The sequence below is a fragment of the Lagenorhynchus albirostris genome, chromosome X (assembly GCF_949774975.1).
Source record: "Lagenorhynchus albirostris chromosome X, mLagAlb1.1, whole genome shotgun sequence".
In the NCBI taxonomy this organism is placed as follows: domain Eukaryota; kingdom Metazoa; phylum Chordata; class Mammalia; order Artiodactyla; family Delphinidae; genus Lagenorhynchus; species Lagenorhynchus albirostris.
The window spans coordinates 114,281,836-114,302,920 of record NC_083116.1 but is presented as its reverse complement, the minus strand read 5'-3'; the positions used below and the strand labels follow the sequence as shown (position 1 = coordinate 114,302,920).

General features: G+C 36.1%; 1 protein-coding gene across 4 annotated transcripts in view; it reads left to right on the top strand.

The window, feature by feature from the left end:
• CNKSR2 (connector enhancer of kinase suppressor of Ras 2) overlaps positions 1-21,085 on the top strand; it is a 258,143-nt gene that overhangs the window by 164,031 nt on the left and 73,027 nt on the right. For 2 of the 4 annotated variants that reach the window (XM_060137022.1, XM_060137019.1), the window contains 2 exons: positions 6,732-6,821; positions 8,448-8,662. In XM_060137022.1, the coding sequence (XP_059993005.1) occupies positions 6,732-6,821; positions 8,448-8,662 (305 nt within the window). The remainder of the gene's footprint in view (positions 1-6,731; positions 6,822-8,447; positions 8,663-21,085) is intronic. The other 2 variants (XM_060137023.1, XM_060137021.1) reach the window with 1 other exon arrangement.

Here is a 21,085-nt window from a genome sequence, read left to right as displayed (position 1 = left end):
AAGGCAGCAATTCAGTAGTATTTCAGCATACATCATGGGTAGCTTAATATGGGAATGTTTCTAGATAAGAAATCAGGAGGCAGGACTTCTAGTTCTGGCTTGATTACGAAACAGCTCTGTTAGGCTCAATTTGTTAGAATAATGAAAGTGGTTGGTCAGGTTCCTTAGAAGGAAGTGAGGGAGGGAAAGTGAAAAGGAGGGGAATGGAAAGTTGACAGGAAGGAAGGGGAAGGAAACTGAAAATAGAAACTAACGGTATAGCTTGGACCTTTTTAGTCCAATGTATGAGGAAGGTCCCCTGTTTACTTTCTTAACAAGTAATCAGTTAACAAATATTGAACTGTTACTATGTTTAAGGCACTGTGCTAAGTGCTGGGAATACCACGGGTAGACAGAGAAATTTTTGTTCCTTTGTGAAATTTACATTCTAGAATAGGGACAGAATTGAAGCAACTAATTTAATAAATACTTATTTGACTATAACTGGCATGCTATTTTAAAAAAGCTACAAAAGAAAATAAAAACAAACATAGAGGAACCCAACCTAGAACAAAGTCAAGGAGAGTATCCCTGAGGAAATGACATTTTTGCTTAGCTCTGAAGGATGCATGTGAGTTTAGGAAGAGAAGAGGAGACAAAAACCAGAGGAAGACAGAATCCTGGGTGCCAGGTAAAGAAAGTGTTTCAAGAAGGGAATAATCCTCTGTGTCAAATGTTGCAGACAGATCAGAAAAGTCAAGGGTTCTGAGAATTGTCTATTGGATTTAGCAACATGGAAGCACTAGTGACCCTGACAGTAGTAGTTTTAGTGGAGTTCAGGGGGCAAGAGCTTAATTGGAGAAGGTTCAAGAGAGAGGAGGAAATTCCACATATAAGTGAGATCATACAGTATTTGTCTTTTTGTGTCTGGCTTATTTCACTAAGCATAATGTCCTTCAGTTTCATCCATGTCATCACAGATGGCAAGCTTTCCTTCTTTTTATGGCAGAGTAATATTCCATTGTATACATATACCACATTTTCTTTACTTATTCATCTACTGATGGACACTTGTTTTGTTTCCATATCTTAGCTATTGTAAACAGTGTTACAATGAACATGAGAGTGCAGATATCTCTTAGACAGACTGATTTCATTTCCTTTGGATATATACCCAGAAGTAGGGTTGCTGGATCCTATGGAAGTTCTATATTTAATTTTTTGAGGAACCACTCTAAAGTTTTCCATTGTATACTTGAATTTTGCTAAGAGAGTAGATCTTAAGTGTTCTCACCACACATACACACGCACACACATGCAGATGGTAACTATATGAGGTGAAGGATGTGGTAACTTGATTGTGGTAATCATTTCACAGTGTGTGTGTGTGTGTGTGTCTGTGTGTGTGTGTGTGTGTGTGTGTGTGTGTGTGTATAATCACATTGCAAACCTTAAAAAGTCATGCTGTACAGCCTTAATGTATAACATTTGAATTTGTCAATCATACCTCAGTAAAGCTAGGAAGAAAAAGAGGAGGAGGGAAATTGGAGACTGAGAATAGAAGTGAGACTTTAGGAGTCTTTCTCTTAAGGGGACCAGAGAAATAAAGTGGTAGCGGGGTGGCTGTTTATTGTTGAAGAAGGGTTTTTTTTTTTTAAGGTTAGAGAAATTACAGCATGTTTGTATGCTAGTGGGAATCATTGGGTCGAAAGGGAAAAATTGATGCTACAGGAGCAAGTAAGGTCGAATTGCTCAAGAGATGCCCTTGAGTAAGAAAGAGGGAGTAGAATCCAGTGAACAGTCCAGTAATTTGGGATCTCCCTAATGTCTAGCATCCTTTCATTCAAGCATTCAAAAGAAATTTAATGAATACTTGCTCTGGGTCAGAATCTTTGCCAGGAACTTCCATAACAAAGATATGTAAGTTCCTGCCAAAAAGTAGAAAAACCCATAAACAGACAGATACAATACAGTATAATTAAGGATCATATATACAAAAGGCACTAGGGAAGAGCTAAGGGAGCCCAAGAGAGTGAGCAATTAACTCTGCCAAAGAGCACTGTAGCATTTGTAATAGCATTGAAAATGCTTTACTGTCTAAGGAAAAAGTTGGTTTATTTTCAAGCAATTCTGTACACTAGTATTAAAACATAGCAATTTCATATTAAAACAGAGTATTAGATCATTATAAGGCATTCCATCACATCAGTATTCTTTTTTTTTTCTTAGTAGATTACCAGTTTATTATAAAAGGATATAACTCGGGAACAGCCAGATGGGAGAGATGTATAGGGCAAGGCATGGGGCAAGGGCTTGGAGCTTCCATGCCCTCCCTAGGTGCGCCACTCTCCTAGCATCTCCACCTGTTCAGCAGCCTGGAAGCTCTCCAAACCCTGTCCTTTTTTGGTTTTTATGGAGGCTTCATTGCATAGGCACAATTGATTGAATAATTGGTCCTTGGTGATTAAACTCAATCTCCAGCCCCCTCCCATCTCTGGAGGTTGTGGGGGGGTGGGGGATAGGACTGAAAGTTCCAACCCTCTAATCACATGGTTGGTTCTTCTGGCAACCTGCCAATAATTGGAATATTAACCATTGTCTTTGCTTCCAACAGTGGATCCCTGTCCAACCCTATCTTGTTAATATCACTACTCTCCAGAATTATCTATTTATTGTTTCTTTGCTTTTTTAGAATAGTTTTTATCAATTTACACATGTCCCTTATAATATGCTGTTTAGTTTGGCTTGTTCCTGGACTTTCTAAAACTCCTATCTGCTTTTTCTTTTTAGATTTAATATATCTTTATTTTATTTTTTAACCATTTTTATATTGAAGTATAGTTAATGTACAATGTTGTGTTAGTTTCAAGTGTACAGCAAAGTGATTCAGTTGTGTGTGTGTGTATATATATATATATATACATATCTATACATATATATGTATAGATATGTATAGATTCTTTTTTGAATTCTTTTCCATTATAGATTATTACAAGATATTGAATTATAGTTCCCTGTGCTAAATATTCTTTAAATTATATTTAAGGTTCTGTTTGTGTTTAATTGCAGCTAAATATAGTTCATTATTTTTAAAAAGCTACTTGCCATTAATTTCAGAATAAAATTCAAACAAAATCCAAAAGTATTTATCTTTGACTTCTTGAACATTTATTAGACTACAATAAGAAATACAGTGCACAATTCCTGCCTCTATAGAGATCTCAGAATGCTCCAGATGTACAACAGATATGAAAAGCCAAGTAACAGAATAATAATTTAACTATGAGATACTAGCACAGATTTATCACAAGGTTTATGAAGATGTGTCAAATGAACTCTATAATTAATAAATGTTTCATGCTTAAAGGAATAAAAATTTCTGTAAGAGGAAGTAGTCAGCAAAATTTTTAAATGGGCTTTTATCTTCATGTTTTTACTATATTCTGGACTATTATTAATTTTCCTTATGAATTAGTAAATAGCGTTATTACATAAAGAGATACCTTTCAATTTTCCAAATTATTTTTCAGAGATTTATTACTAATTTATGCACAATTACGTCGGAATGAGTCAGATGTGTTTAATAAGGCTTAAAAGGTCATACGAGCATAAAAATACTTTGCCTGTATTAATAATAGTGTACATTTGATTTAAATCTAGCAATAATGCATGTAGAACTCTTTTTCTTAGCATCACTATAGCATCAAACCATAAAGATTTTTTTCCATTTGAACTTTGCTGTTATGAAATTAAAACACTGCTATAAATACACAGTGGCAAGCATTTCCAAGCTGCAATCAAAGATCTATATATTTAAAATTAGAAATAATTTAAGCCATTGTCTATTTTTTAATTTGCCAAAGACTGTTGTTTACTAAATCTATTTCAATACTTTAGCACAATAAAAAATTTATAAAAGCATTGTTTATAAGCAACAATATTTGTTATAACTAAACAAATAATACACTTTACTTTTAAAAATACTTATTTTGATTTGCATTGCTAAAATTCACAGCTTTATTAACTAGTAAAAGCAAAAACTTGATGTCCCTACAAAAGTAAATTTTAATTAAGACTTTTTATCTCAGTTTTTTGTCTGGTTCAATGTATTTTCCTCAATTTTGTATCAGTAATATACAGTATACTTCTGTTTAAAAAAAAAATCACTCCATAAAAAGTCAGTGTTTAAACCTTCTGCAAATTTTTTTCCTATGGTGAATGATATAACCAGACATAGCAAAGGCTTAATTACATTCTTTCATGGCTTAGTTCCATGAAAATCTCAGAGAATATGATGTAAAATACAACGAATACAATTATATATTTTGTATTCTGTGAGAAGTTTCTTCTTGTTTTTGTGCACATTTATTTGACTCCAAACAACCAATCAATTCTTCAAAAACTATCAGACTATTTTCTTTCTTAGCGAGAGAAAGTTAAAACAACGCTTATTTGTTGGATTTTTCACTTTTCAAAAGATTTTCTTAGTGACATGTAGAAACAGTGTTAGAGCTGTTAACTATTTCAGTTTCAGTGCCCATGCTGAAATGGAGTTTATCCTTAAAACCAGATTCTAAAGAAATGAGTTGTAAGAACTTTGAAAATATAGCACTCATAACATTGAAAAGCTGGAGGACTGATTTTGGAAAGCAGTTGAATAGACATGACAAAGTGAGACCTTTCCTAAAACCTTTATGCCACCCTGGATGGGCAGAATATATTGACGTGCATCAGCTTACCCAAATTCCCTCTGTAAAATTGCAGAAATCTACCCCATGAAAATTTGGAAACTGAGATGATCATTTATAAAGTTGTTTGCACACCTTGAAAGGAAGCCATTAAATAAATACTTCGTTGGGGGGCCCATTAATAATTTTATCATGTCTAGGGCTTCCCTGGTGGCACAGTGGTTGAGAGTCTGCCTGCCGATGCAGGGGACACGGGTTCGTGCCCCGGTCCGGGAAGATCCCACGTGCCGCGGAGCGGCTGGGCCCGTGAGCCATGGCCACTGAGCCTGCGCGTCCGGAGCCTGTGCTCCGCAACGGGAGAGGCCACAACAGTGAGAGGCCCGCGTACAGCAAAAAAAAAAAATAACAATAATAATAATAATTTTATCATGTCTAGTTCATCCTCAGACTTTCAAAGAGCTTAGGAAAATATACTAAGTAAGCTGTATCAGCATACATAATAAAATGCCATAAGATTGGCACATTTTCCTTAAGAACATAATGAGAAAGAAGTATCTTGATGGATTTTTTAACTCCATGGAGTGTTCATAGCAATTTGATTGTGAAATGTATCTGGGCAAGGAGCGAAGTGAAGAGGACATACAGTGACCAGGAGGTGTTGAAAGGTGGGAAGATTGGTAGATTAAAGGAGGAAGAATTGTTGGAGTGCTGTAGGGGGTGTGCTAAAAATACAGAAGGTGGTAGGAAATTGGGGTACTGGGAAGAATTACAGCCTTTGCAGGTGACAAGATTAAGCATATGACCACAAGAATGGGTGGAGGAGAGAACCTCAAGAAACTGAGAGGCCAAAATATTGGAGGGTGAATATTGAAGTCACCAAAAATTACTACAGAAGTAGTGTTTCAGTGCCTGGGTTTGAACCCTGGTACTACACACTTACCTACTGTGTGTCCTTGGGTAAATTACATACCTGTCCCAGGCTCTTCATCTGGTAGAATGAGGGTAATAGTGTATTTCTCATAATTTTGATAATTAAACAATTTAATACTTATAAAACCCTTAGACAATATGTGGCATATGGTAAATGATATATACATGTTAGTACTATTATCATGATCATCATAATCATCATTATTATTATGACCCAGTCCCACATGAGTCTTTAATTTTCATTCATTCAGAATTTATTAACCTTCACAAAGGCCAACTGTAATGTTGGTTAGTAAATTTGTATGCCAGACTTTGTGCTAGGTATCCTTTTTAAACTTCAGTATGATTTTCTTTTGGCTGTTTTGTGCTTCAAGAATTTCAAGTTGGTCAGAAATAATACACTGCAGCCTCACCGAAAAGCTATCCTTAAAGTCTGTGCCATGAGTTCTGCTTGCTAAAGTAAAATTAAAATGCTTTTTAGTAAGAACACAGACCCAGAGGGAAATGGGACAGGCCAAAACAATGATTACTTGGAACTAGAAACTAGAGTTCACAATAGCAAGAGATGCTTGGGGCAGACCCAGCTTTAGGTCATAAAAGAGAGTATAGCCATATTGCTGAAGAATAGTGGTATCCAAAAAGCAGATAGGAGTTAGGAGGCAGTGAAGATGGGAAGTTAGTATTGTGGTGTTCCAACATGAAATGATGGGTTAATGTTCTGGCAGGCAGGTTAAACCCAAGGAGCTACTATCCTGGAGATTGGCTATCAAGATAAAGACACTTGGGCATTGGGGAATAAGACAGATCCAGTTACTGAAAATGAAATCACTAAAATGATGATCCTCTTTGTAAAGGGCCACATTCTTAAAGCCTGGGGCTCCTAAGAGAGCAAACCTAGGCTGTTCTTTATTATTTATAAAAAGTGCCTTAAGTTTGCATTATCATCTGGCCAATTGCCACAGGCAGTTTCACCTTCTGGCTCAAAACACACATATTTTTCACCTTCACAAATGCCAACCATAATGTTGCATATGAGTGAGTGTGTTTTGCAGACTGTAGCTAAAAGTCCGTTTAAGTTTGAGCGGACGTGGGGAAGAAAAACAATGTGATGTGAATTTTGTTCTCTGTGTTTAGGCAAGCTACGACCTATATCTATGCCAGTGGAATATAATTGGGTGGGGGACTATGAAGATCCAAATAAGATGAAGAGAGATAGTAGAAGAGGTAAGTGTTCTAGAATTTCAGTGTAGGCTGGGTTGTTGAAACAAAAAGCAAATTTAAATGTTTTTTAAATAGGATGTTGTGGCTTCAGTGGAAAACTATTCATTCTCTCATTGACTTTATGATACACCCAAACCAACTCAGACTAACCTTTAACTATCTTGATCTGTTATTAAGTAGATATCTTCTCTGAATGCCTCCTAAGGGATTCAGGGTAGATAAGTACAGTGTAAAAAATTAATATCTGAGTGTTATTTGAAAGTTAATACTTGGAAAACAAGGTCAGAAGTGTGAAACTGCATAAAAGAATTAAGTTCAACAAATAGAAAGAGTTTGTGATCAGTCCCCATTGGTCCGCAATGCCAACCTCACTACTTTTGTATTAATATAACGTTAAATTGAGCTTTGAAGCACATGGGTAAAAACTAATAGAAACTGGGCCAGTGACTCTAATGAAAACCATATAGAAATGGAAAAAAAAACTGCTTTGCTTTTTTTTCTCTTCTGTTTGCTGTTCAGGGTTATCTTCTTACTTGGGGGTGGGCTACACTTGAAGTATCTACCAAAAGTAAGTTTTTATGTTCACTTATCCTGCCATTGAGGTGAGCAGTAAAGAGAGCAACTGGAAGTTTTGCTACTAAATGGGATTCGACCAAGTGTGGATATGGTGGGCCCAGTGGGTCATGCTGCTACTTGCATTTTCTGAAATGAGATCCCTAAGGTTATAGATGAAAAATAAAATTATTCAAAACAAAGCAAAAAACTTTTCATAGAACCTAAAGTCACTAAGCTTCCTTTATAACATGTTTAACCCACTTGCCTGTTATTTCTAGCCAGTGTGCAGAATTTATTTCATTAATACACAGATCCACAGACTACACAGGGATAAGTAAGCATGACTATCTGCTTCATTAGACTTCTTAACACTTGTTTCATGGAACGAGAATTTCTGAAAGTGTTGGTAAATATAGGAACATTGACAGATTCCTTTACATCTATGTATTCATTCCGTCTTCCAAACTTCAGTTTCTAACCTCATTTGTTTTATAGAATTAACCAAGAAAAATATAAAAAGGGAAACACTTACATGCCTTCTCTGAGTCACTCTTTTGGGAGTTGATATGATAGTGACATCTTGGGGGAAAAAGGCCTTATGAAGCACTGTACTAATAGTTACAATTGATAGTTCTGGCTATCAATTTAAGCATAGGTTTTATGAACTAAGTTTCCTCACTGTTGGTCCATAGTGTGGGTTTTAACTTCTCCAAGGATGCTCCCTAGCCTGCCATACGTCAGTGTTTGTCATCAAATTTTTGCAGAATCTCCCTGGGGGAGCTTGTTAAAAATTTTATGAGCCACACACCCAGAACTTCTGATTCAACTTCCGCAGGTGATTCTGATATAGTTTGTTCAGACCTAAAACTTGGAGAAATAATCTATAGGCTATCTATTTCCTGTTTCCCTATGATCCCAAATAATTAAGATCCTCTATATTTTCACTACAAAGGTATTTCATAAATGAAGTCAAGTTACATTTCTGAAACAAAATCTCATAGTACAATTAAGGAAGAATAGGAACTTTGGAATATTTGCGTATTTACATTGGTCTATTTATCTTCTTTTATATAGAAAACTCTCTACTCCGATATATGAGCAATGAAAAAATTGCTCAAGAAGAATACATGTTTCAGAGAAACAGCAAAAAAGACACAGGGAAGAAGTCTAAAAAGAAGGGTGATAAGAGTAGTAGCCCGACTCACTATTCATTGCTACCTAGTTTGCAAATGGATGCACTGAGACAAGATATCATGGGCACACCTGTGCCGGAGGCCACACTATACCATGTAAGTAAAATTTCAAAGACTCTATGATAATACTTTCATTGGTAGACTCTTTTTGGTAAATTCCAGATTATTTATTTTTATCCTCTTGTCAGATTTTCACAAAAGATCCTAAATTTAGATGTTATGCCCTGAAAAAAACGTTTAAAAAAAATGATGGCTTATTGCTTTGTTCTTCAGTTCATATGTTTAATGAGTTCGTGTGTTGTAGCAGGTTATATTTTTAATGAAATAACTTAATATGCACAGAATTTATGGAGACTAATAATTAGCTGATTAATCATTAGTGTGATAATACACAGTAAATGAATAGCTGTAAAGTTCAACATTAAAGATAAGATTTTTAATATATTTATGATTTCATTTAAAAATGAACATCTACTATGCACTAGACTTAGAGCATGGTTCTCGAGGTAAAAATGAGAAGACATAGCACACCGTAATATGGAAAGAAAGACACACCGAGAGTCCCAATACAGTTTGTAATGGGTGGGTGCAAGAAGTGTAGGAGAACGGCCTTTGCCTTCTTGGGAAGTGAGAAGAGGCTTCAGAATGGGGAGCATTTGGGTGAAGAGTGAAAAGCAGTATTTTTGTGGGAAGGCGTATGAAAGTGTGCCACAAATGTGTGCAAATATGGCATGTTCCACGGACTTCATGTGGCTCAAAATTACTGGTTCATTAAAAGTTGAAGGAAAGCATGTGAGAAGGGGCAGTAGATGGGACCCTAGAGAAGTAGGTGGGGCTTAGATCAGGAATTTTATGATAAAGTACTTAGGCTCTTTCCTGTAGTAATAAAGAGCTACTGAAGAATTTTGACCTGGGGACTTGCATGATGAGATTGGCCTATAGGATCTCTCTGGTGCAGAGCATCAATCAAGAGATGTGAGGCCAAAGGCAGGGCCATTAAGGCCAGATGGATGATGAGAAACTAGGACAATGGCATTGTGGAGGCTGAGAATCTTGTTAGCCAAAACATTCAAATCACAAAGTCAACCCATTTTATGACATTTTGGTTAAAAGGGAGTTTGTTGTGCTTCTTATTAGAAGCCCTTGAAAAATATGGACTACAGGCTTTTAAGTGAGTTGAACAACTGTGCTTAGTGTATACAGCATCAAAAAATTTAATCTGTCACTGCTGTGGAAGACAGACCATCTAGATATACAAGATGTGAAAGATTTTAACAACTCATAGTTGAGTTGCTTTCCTGAGTATATCTTTTAAATCATCTAATTACTTATTCGCTAGGTCTCTCATAAAATGAAAATGAAGAAATATGTTTTCATATTTGGGTTGACATAGGAGTGCAGTTAGCACTCTTGGGTGCTCGTTCTCTATCCTCTCCTGTCCCCCATTACATACCACCAGCCTCTTCCTCTCCAAGAGAATAATGCACATATCAAAACCTGCTACTTTGAATAAGTGGCAAATCAGGTTATTATTTTTTCCATAGACATTTGCAGTCATTCTGAAATCAATACTCATAGCTGTATGGTGGGGGCCACTTTTGCTATCACTAGTCAGAAATGCTATCTTCACACTGAGAAGCTGGTGTTCTAGTCAGAAGTAATAGCCTGAACAAAGATCTAAACATAAGAGACAGCTGGCCTATTCAAGAGAGAAGCTGGTGGTGAGAGATGAAGCTAGAGAGGAAAGAAGAGGCCACTTCACCCAGAGCGTGTAAACTATTAAACTGTTTGGATTTGCCGTAAGAGGAACGGTAAGCCATTGAAGGCTCATTTAAACACTCAGCCTGTGCCATCCTGTCGTGCACGTCCAGACAGGAATATACTGCGTGAGGAAGGAAAATAGCTGAGTCTTGTGAATTTTGAGTAATTAAATTATGGAAGATAGTAAAAGGTAAAACTGCTAATCAGGAATATTGTGAGTATTATCTAGTATTATCTATAAATTGTTACCACCTTTCTGAAAGGCATTATTTAGTTAAGTGTGCAAAGAACCTGGTCTAGTAACTTCACTTCTAGAAGTTTATTCCAAGAAAGAAAGCAGAGCCTACTTTTGCCTCCTATTTTTATTCTATATCCTGAGTCTGTAACAGGGATTTCCCAGATACATGATATTTATCCCAACTAATTTTTAACAGAGAGACAGCACAGGGTAAGGAATATTGTTAATCATGGAGGAAGTCCTCCCATGTAACACTAACCCACTAATTTCAGAGTGAAAAGCTGGACATTTTCTAACTATTCTCTGGTTTAAAAGAAGCTAAATAATTGTTAGCCCCAAAGTGTATGTTCAATGTCTATAACCAGTGTTCAAAAAGAAAGAACATTCATTGGTGAGTTTTTTATTAGACTCTTAAGTTCCTTAGAGGACTTTACTTGCATTTATTTAGTACTTTTACAGTTATCAAGGGAGTTTCCACATTTGTTACGTCTTTTAAACCTCACAACAACCGTGTTTGCAAATGACAAAACTCAAAACTCAAAAAAGTGATTTACCCAAAGCTGTGTTGCAAAACAGTGTAAGAGTAAGAACTAGAACCCAAACCACCTACTGCAGGGATCTTTCCACACTCTGCCCTGGTCCTCCATGCATGGTAGGCATTACATACACAAATGAATTAGTGCTTTAATAACTAAATGAGTGAATTTTGAAAAAGTTCACTTGAAGAAACGTGCGCTCATATGTTGATTTTAATAACATTTCTCGTAGGTGGATTGATTTCTACCCAGGTTTCTCTTTTGCTCTATATTACTATTTTTTTATTAAGTTCAGAAAAACATACAGAGCTACTGCTGTTATAAAACACAAGTAGTTATTCAGCATGATATATTACTGAGACTACAGGGTACTATAGTTAAAATTGCCTGGACCTGGGAGGCAAAATAAAATATATTTAAATGATTGCTTTTTATATTTCACAGGAATTTTTGTTTTATTTTTTAATCTGTATATATGTACTTATTTAAAATAAAAAATGTTTACTTATGTTAATATTTTTAGAAACACAAGATCAGTATCAATATGTAATCCAATCACCTTCATGATGAACCATTAATCTTCATTCTTACCAATTATTCCTTTGGATAGCACAACTATTTTTAATGAAATAGGACTTAAGTGGAAGAGGATTATAAAGATGGAATAATGAGTTTCGTAAGGCTGCTATCATAATACTAGTTCCATGTGGTCTAGGTTGAAATTTGGAGAAAATTTAGTTGAATTTAATAGCAGGATCATATCAGCATTAAATACCCTTAAACAATTTACTAAAGGTGTGTGTGTGTGTGTGTGCAGGGTGTTCCTTTTTAAGCTCCTAGATTATAATCCCCGTTAGTCTGTTCTGGAAAGCAGCCTAATAATACACAAAGCCAGGCAAATACAGTTTGACTTCAGCATGACTCATTCCTCTTAGCAATTATAGCAGAAATGTTTATATAATAATAAAGAAGATTTAGAAGTTTATGGTATTGTAAAATACATAATTTTATTTTTTATTAATTCCATATATTTGTTATTCCAATTTATGTATTTTTCTTAAACTTATTTGAAAAGAAATCATTCACTATGCTCTAACTACCCTAATTATAACCAGTCTTTGCCACCTCTTTCCTTTTTGACATGTCCCTCCCTCTACTGAGAATGCTTCTACCCCATCTTTCCCCCTGGCTGACTCCTATCTAAACCTGAATTTGCAGAGAGACTTTCCCTGACCACCACACCCTAAACTAAATCAGTTTCTCCTATTATAGTCTCTTAGCACCCTGTATATTTTCTTTGAAAACTTTCTTACGATTCATAATTACGTATTTATTTGTGTGATTATCTGCTTAGTATCTTTCTTCACTATATATGGTAGAGAGGGCATGTCCGTGTCCATGACAGGAAAGGATAGTTTCTCCATTTTGTTCAGCACTATATTTTAGTACCTAGTTTAAATCTAGTACCTTACAAGTGCTCAATAAAAATGTGATGAATAAATGAATGAATGAGTGAGTGAAATGCGACAGGAACTTCAATGCCTTTCTCAGTATCTCTCAGCTGATGTCCTCAGCCTGCAAAAACAAGAGCCACCTCCATGACCAGCCCTGCCCAGTACAAGCCGACCTTCAGTTGGGGTGTGTTCAGAGTGGGAACCATCAGGAACCTATTACCATAGGCTCAGTGTCCCATGTGCCTGGGGAGAGGCATAGGGCTCTGAATGTCTTCTATCATGTTTGTCTAGTCCACATGACTAAATTCTACTTTGTTTTATCGATTAGGTTTCCATTTCACTCCAAAGATGGGAACTCTGCCCTTACTGGCGCCTCCTCCAACGAGGGTTTGGCTGGTTTACTGATACAGACGACAGACCATGTGGAGCCTAACTCTGACCACCCACCCATTTAAGAGAGTATTGGAATCACCTAGTAATTTACACTCACCATGTTGGGCTCCCTCTCAAAGCAGGTCCCAGTTTGTACCTTTAATCAGGGTGATTTACAAGACTGCTCTGCTCCACAGGTGCCACCAGGGCAACAGGATTAGCTCCCCCTCAGCCTGGCCTCATCTCCTCCACTCCAGCTAGTTCTTGCTCTCTTCCTATCACTGCCCTCTCGTTATGGAGGTCGCAGTATGCCTGTCAGCCAAGCATGTGATGGTATTTTTCAAAAGAGTATAACTTTATTTTACCTACTCACTGATTCTCTGTCTGAAACTGGAGTTGTTAGCTGCCAAAACCCTCGTCTGACCTGAGAGCACATGAAGCAAAGGCAGACAGCAGTGTCTGATGTGTGTGTGTGTGTGTGTGTGTGTGTGTGTGTGTGTGTGTGTGAAATCCAAATGTAGTGATGAAAGCCTTTAGATAAGGGATGATTAGAATCAGGACTTTTTTTTTGCTTAATATGATATACATATGGCACCTTGCTCTCACATTAAAGCTGCTGAACTAAATCCATAAACAAAATAATAATTTATTTTAAATCTACATGCTGAGAAGCCAGAAAAGTAAAATTTGATATGGATCTAGGCAACATGCAGGTACACTTTCATAAACTGAATAATGTGATTTTAGGTGGCTTATGTAAAACAGATTTTGAGTAGGTGTTAAAAAATCTGGATGATTTGTTTCATAACGTTCCAACATTGGCTTGTCTTAGTTATTTAGGATATAACTGCAAACACTCAGTTACTATTTCACTTCTGATAAGTACTCTTAGCCATTTCCATCAAATTGTGAAAGGATTTTTGGTGGAGCTTCTGGAGGAAGGAGGTGGAGAGCTGTTAAAAGACATCTTATTTTTAAAAATTTAACAAGTAAATAAACATTATGAAACAGACACTATTGTAAGTAATTTGCAAATTTTAACTCACTTAATCCTCGTAAAAAACCTATGAGGAAAGGTGCTGGTATTATCCCCATTTTACAGATTAGGAAGCTGAGGCACTAACAATAAGTAGTTAAGTGGTGGAGCTGGGATTTGAACATTGGCAGAGTTTCTCTCTCATACACCAGCTGGGCAAGACTACCATCAACAGTAAACTTGTTCAATTCTATGCTGTTATTTCATGTAAATGGAAGATTTCTTGATTTAATATTTACTCCCATTACCATCTTACCCCACTTACTCATGTTTAGACTTTTTCTCTGCCTACACACAATAATGAGAAAGGGAAAATACTTTTCTTTGTGAAATATTTAAATCTCAAAGTCTTTTGTTTGTTTATTTAAAAAATTAAATATATAGAAGTATTTATCATTTATCCCAAGTGTTTCAAATTGCCCCTCAAAAAATAACATAATTTAGCAGAAACTCAACAGCAATTCTAGTAGTGCCAACTATCTTTAAGGCCCAATAAGTGCTGTGGAATATATATAAATAATAATAATATTGCCACTGCTACTAATAATAATAGCTAACATTTACCTATCGCTTACTAAGGTCCTATGCTAAGAACTTACATACGTTATCTCATTGAACCTTCAAATTGACCTTCTGAGGTTGCTACTATTATTATATCTATTTTGAAGAACTGAAACACAGAGTTTACCTTGCTCATGGTCATACAGCCAGAAAGTAGCAGACTTGAAATATGAGTACAAGCAGTCTGACTCCAAAACTCACATTTTTAGATGAATAAAGTCATGTAAAGTCATGTCTACTCATAAGGATTTTACCATCTATTAGAGAAGCCAGAGCTATTATTATCACGAAGATGAAAAATATGCTATATTGGCAGCCTATAAACATTTATAATTAAATTTATCTACAGTTATAAAGATTGGTTTGTCTAATATAGGCCTGTCTTAGCTGCATTGTTTCAGGATCAATGTAGCTAAAATAAGAGGGCAGTTAGTTTCAGTGGCTAGATAACCATCTCTGAGCTAACAATTGTTTATAATAACCACTTTCTCCACGCTTTGACTTTACTCACCTAGATGACAGCCATGGTACAGTGTGACATGATGTTTCTCCTCACCGGGGTGCATGCAGATATCCATTCTAAATATTATTGTATTTATATCATACGTATTCTCTGGTTCCTGTGGATGACTTCACAATTTCTAGAGTGTTAATGCCAAATTCGTAGTAGCACTGGCAAAGCCTACATGGGAACAGCCTGGACTGTGACACGTGTTTCCCACTGGAGCACTTCCCTAGAGTGGTGATTCTCAAACTATTGGGCTGTCCTTAGCAAATGGCTCCTGGTGACTGAGGCTTTATGCAGAAATGACAGTCCTTCCTTTGATTCTTATGGGCAAATAACACGTAATTTCACAGACTTTAATTTTCACTTGTGACTAGATATTGCTTATTAGTAACCTACTAAATGAGTTTAAAAGGTTATAAATTGAATAATCATAAAATAATGCATTAGTAGAGTTTACTCAATATTCTAATTCACTATTTTTCCAAGATGCCTAGTATCCATGCAACCAACAGTACAGTGGTGCTCTTATTGCTCAAGCCCAAGTGTAGATGGTTCTGGTTCCCACAGTTTTCAGGAGGAATGCTATATTGGTACATCAGCAGGATTTTCTTAAGTTACCTATAGTTTTCAGTTGCTTTTTTTAATTATATATTATCATTAGACTATTGACCTTAGTTTGCTTTAGGTTGCTTGCTTTACCTTTCTAGCATGTTGTAATTCACATTACCCAGATTTTCTAAAAATGATACTATGAATTATCCATACCCTACAGTACTTACAGTCATATTCTATTGGTATCACCTAGTTAATTTTCCATTGGAAAGTAGGGACAAATGGACCACAAGGCCTACTGGCCTAAGAGGGTCACAATCAAAACTTGTTGAGACCCACTGCCTTAAATACGGTTATGTGGTTTTAAAAAGTAGAAGGAATGAAATCTTGGCTTTTCTTGTCTATAAATATGAAACAGTTTTATAGAATGCAAGTCCATGAAGAAGCCTAGGAGGAAAATTCACTTGTGTTTACTGACCCATTTATACTAATAGTTATTTTAGTGAAAACCATTAAGAAAAATCATGCTCCTCCTCCACCGCAACAGGTGTAAAAAGCATCTATTCGCTAAGAAGGCATAAAAATGTTAAATTTTTTATGCATCTTAAATCTTATATGCATCTTAAATGTATATGCATTAAGAGATTCAAAATACTAGAAGCAAAGTCCAACAGAACTGAAAAGAGAAATTGACAAATCTATAATTATAGTTGAAGTCTTGAACACCCCTCTCAGTAATTCATAGAGCCACTAAACAAAAACTCAGCAAGGGTATAGAGTGCTGAACGACTACCCACCAACAGTATCTGACTCCCCAAAACATCAGAATACACATTCTTTTCAAGTGTGCGTGGGACAGTCATCAGGATAGACCATATCTTAGGTCATAAGATAAACCTTAATTTTAAAAGAACTGAAATCATACAAAGTATGTTATCTAACCATAATGGAATCAAACTGGAGATCAATAACAGTTAACAAGTAAGTCTCCAACCTCTTGGAAATTAAAGAACGCATTTTAAAATAATCCATAGGTAAAAGAGGAAATCTCAAGGAAAATTGACCTGAATGAAGATGAAAACACAACATATGCATAAGGGAAAATTTATAGCACTAAATACTTATCTCAGGAAAGGAGAGGGACTTCCCTGTTGGTCCAATGGTTAGGACTCGGCGTTTTCACTGCCAGGGCCCGGGTTCAGTCCCTGGTCAGGGAACTAAGATCCCGCAAGCTATGTGGCATGGCCAAAAAAATCAAGAAAAGAAAAGGAGAAAGTTGTCACCTCAAGAAATTAGAAAAAGAAAAACAAGAAATAAGTAAGCATATGGAAGACAATAGAGAGAAGAAATGAAATTTGAAAACAGAAAACATAGTAGAGAAAATCAGAAGCTGTAAATTTTTTTGAAAAATCAAAAAAGAAATTGATAAATGTCTAGCAAGACTGACAACGGGAAAAAGAGAAGACTAAAGTTACCAGTATAAGGAATGAAAGAGGGGTTATCACTACAAACCTCATAGACATTTAAAGAATAACAAGGAAATACTATGAACAACTCTCTGCACTTAACTTTAACAGTTTAGATGAAATGGACCAATTCCTCAAAACCCACTAGCTACATAACTCTCCCAAGATGAAGTAGATGATCTGAATATTCCTATAACTATTAAAGGAAATTAGTTAATCATTAAAAGACTTCCAAAAAAGAAGTACAGAAATACTGAAAAAAGGACCAAACATATTGCACTTTTATATTGCTTAAGTGCAAGAGTAATCCATTTGACTTTTATTATTACGTTCTGTGGTGCCTTTAAAGTGTTGGCAGCATGTAAAATATTTAATGTATAGGGCTTGTGACTTAATGGAATTCCTAGGAGACTGATTAAAATTCATAAATTTTATTAATTGTGAAAATATTGTTTAAATGTTTGAAAAATTTGTTTCATAAATTTTTTTAAGTTTAATAAATTAAGCATTATACAAACAAACAAAAAGATTCACTAATACGCCCTTCCTCTTGAGAGAGGTTTCTGCTTACACTGTATAAAACAGATTATGTAAACGCAGTCCTTTTCAGTTTCATGTTTGAGCCAATGGGGGCCTCATTCTGCTAGTTCCTGGTTAGATAATGGCTGCCAGGAAGGAAAACACAAAATCCGGCTTAATTAGTGAGGCATCATGCAAAACAGGACACAGAATAATTGAATTTGGAATTTATTAAGTTGAAATTTATTAAATTCAAATCTTATTACAAATTCCTTGTTGCCTTCTAAAAAAAAAATAAAACCTAAATTCTGATGAGAGGCACTTGATCAGAGAGGTTAAAGAAACCCCATTCTCTTTCATGTTGTAGGCCTGTCTCTCCCAGTTTTATAACCTCAGAAAATTTCCTCAAGTTTTGTTGGCAGTAGAACTTTTTTGCTCCCATAATCACTTCTAACCATATTACCTCACCACCATAACTCATTTCATCAAGCATCTCAGGTTTAATGAAACTCCAGGTAAAATTATTTTACCCCTAGAACTGTTTAAAACCTCTTCTGATTGAAGGGCCATAACCTATATCAAATTATCTTCTTCATTCAACTCCTAAAATACATTACTTCCTGGATGGTTTCAGCACCCATCCAATTCTGCAAAACTGTAGGCCTAATAATTTGCTGTATATACCCAAATCTCATCCAAAGATTCCTCTTAATGCACTACATGTCTGAATCTCTTGGCCCAGATCTCATGTGAGAATGAAGTTTAAGGCACAATTATTGACTACTGTTACATTCTAGTTTCTTGAAGATAACTTCCAAGAACAGTGTTAAATTGTTTGTAGCCTTCAAGGGATTCTTCTTTGGCTTTTGGATCAGACAGCAACTGACAGCAGTCCAAGTGCATGAGCTCAACCTAGAGTCTCAGCTCTAAATAATACTGCTAAATCTGTTTCTTAGCATCTCTACAAGTATCAGATTAGGCCAAAACAGTATCCTAATAGACTTGAACCCAAAACAATCTGCAATGTTGAGAAATAGATGTGTTTCAATCCCTGTTCTTTATATGCACATAATTTTAGATTAACTAGATGCAAACTTTCCTGAAACTCAAAATAGGAGAATAATTTACCTTCTTGTGTTTTCTTTTATTATCATAAATTCAGAGTGGCCTCAAGAGACAATGGCTGTTGTATCTAACCACCTCCAAGTAAAAGGGCCCAACATTAAAGAAAATAATTGTCTTTTCTAAGATTCAGATGGCCAAGAATAATGCTGTAGTTAATAGAACATGAACTGTTTGAACTCAGACACATTTCTGAACCTCATTTTCTCATCAGTATAAAGAGGATAATAATACTTAATTCACTCGGGTATTTCAGAAGTAAATCATACACTCTATATAAAGTTTGTTCCACTGTGCTGGGCACATAGTAACTATTCTTAAGGCCATACAGAAAGGAAATGGATTCATTTACATGGATGGGGATTTGCTTCCTGATGAGCAAATCAGAAAGGCTTCTAGGACTAGAACATCTGTCCTCTCTGGGCATTAATGAACGTATCGGCTAGGGTTCAGTCAGGGAAGCAGAAGTGCTAAGTGGCATGGAATAAAGGACTAGATCTTACTCAGCTGAGGAGCTGGTGAAGAACCTCAGCAGAGCCAGTGGTCATGAAGAAAATCTAGATGTGAAGCCAGGGAGAGCAAGACAAACTAGAATCCATGAGCAGACTGGAAGCCTGCCTCCAGCTTCAAAACGAAGCTGGTGCCCTTTGCCGTGGAGATTTACAGGCTCCTGGTCCAGGACTTAGAGGAGCTGAAGGAATTGCACGCCTGCCTACTAACCTATCCCAGCAAGGTGAGCCAGCAGAAAAGTGGCAGTATGTGTGCGCTGCTGCACTGACCGGCACCCTACGCTGACCTTCAGGGCAGAAAGGCTGCTGCTTCGCTTGTATTCTCCAAAATTCACACAAATTTACATTGGCCAGCCCTAACTAGCACCAGACAGGGAGAGGAATTCTGAAATAAATAGTTACAGCTTTGCTAAGTTGACATAGTAGATAACCACCACACTGAGGTTTCCTTTTCTGTTGGCACTATAGGTACCTACCAGGTAAAACCTGCTTTGAAAATTCTAGTGACAGTCTGTATGAGGATCAGTTGTAAAGTGAAAAATTCTAAATGATCATAAATTTGGAGTGGACTCAAGGTGCAGCCTACGTCTATGGAGGTATCATCCCCACAGCCTACTTACTTAATTCCCCAGAGCATATAGGAAAATATAACTTCAAATTGTCTTTTATCTATCTTAAATCAAAAGATTGACTAGTATAAGTAATAATTAGGATAAAATGTCTAATTTACCTAAAGAGGTTTCTACTTGCTAAAACACGTAAGGCAATTCTTTAAAGAATTTCTTTGCATACTCTGTTTAAGGAAGAGTACCAGAAATCTATGTACCTAGACCATCTTATCTTAGCCAATTGTTGAATCTCCTTCACTTAGTTGCATTTTAGCATCATGTCCTCAATTTTTATCAGATGGCTGATACAAGAAACAGCCATATGAAATTCACTTCTTTGTTTGCTAGTAAAATATTTTTGAGGAGGTTGTATTTTTCCCTTGTGCCCCCCATATATATTTTTATAATTGGGTAAGAGCTTTGGCTCCCTGTGATTATGATGTATATAAAGTATCTGATACAGTGTCTGGCACTATGGTAGTGCACAAATATTCTTAGCATCCTTCCTCCAACCATACTACCAAAATGTCCTCACCAGTGGGCTGAGAACAAGCCAGACCCTAATCTAGGTGCATTTGAGGCAACGAGTTCTGGAGAAGTGGCAGCAAACATCAGGCCCCGCAGAAATCTAATTTTTCATATCTGAGCTTGCATAAATTGCTTGCTTTCTCTTACTCAGTTTTCTCATTTACAAAATGAGCATGGCACTGCAAAGAGGACTATGGAAAATGCCATCTAAATTGACAGCATCATGATGATTTGATTCCTGTTGCAAACACAAATTTTTTTAAAAAAATCTCCCCATCAAGTTCTTTTTTCCCTTCTGTTAGATAAAACCAATTTTGCTTTTTTAGTCTTAAAATCATGTCATACTAGATGGTTCAGTATGGAAGAGAAGGAAGAGTATGATTTATCTCTCAGTTATTTTACTATAAAATGAGTTGCATATAGTGACTTTTGAAACTTCCTAAACTTAACTTTGATTTTTATCCAATGTTATCTTTGAGAGATTTTCTGTTAAGGAAAAGCAATCTCTGGATCAAGAAAACTGCAGCTAAACTAGCCGATGTAGAAACATTTGAAGTGGTTGTCTGGGAGAGCTTATCTATTCTATAAGAGCAAAGATCTCAGAATAAGAGCCTGATAAACATACTCTTAGCCATAAAGGTATTTAGAGAAAAACTGGCATTCTTGGAACGAATTACAATGACATGGCAAGAATTCCATGATGAGAAAATATGTACAATCTGTCAGAGCAACAAACCTAGAAATGAAGG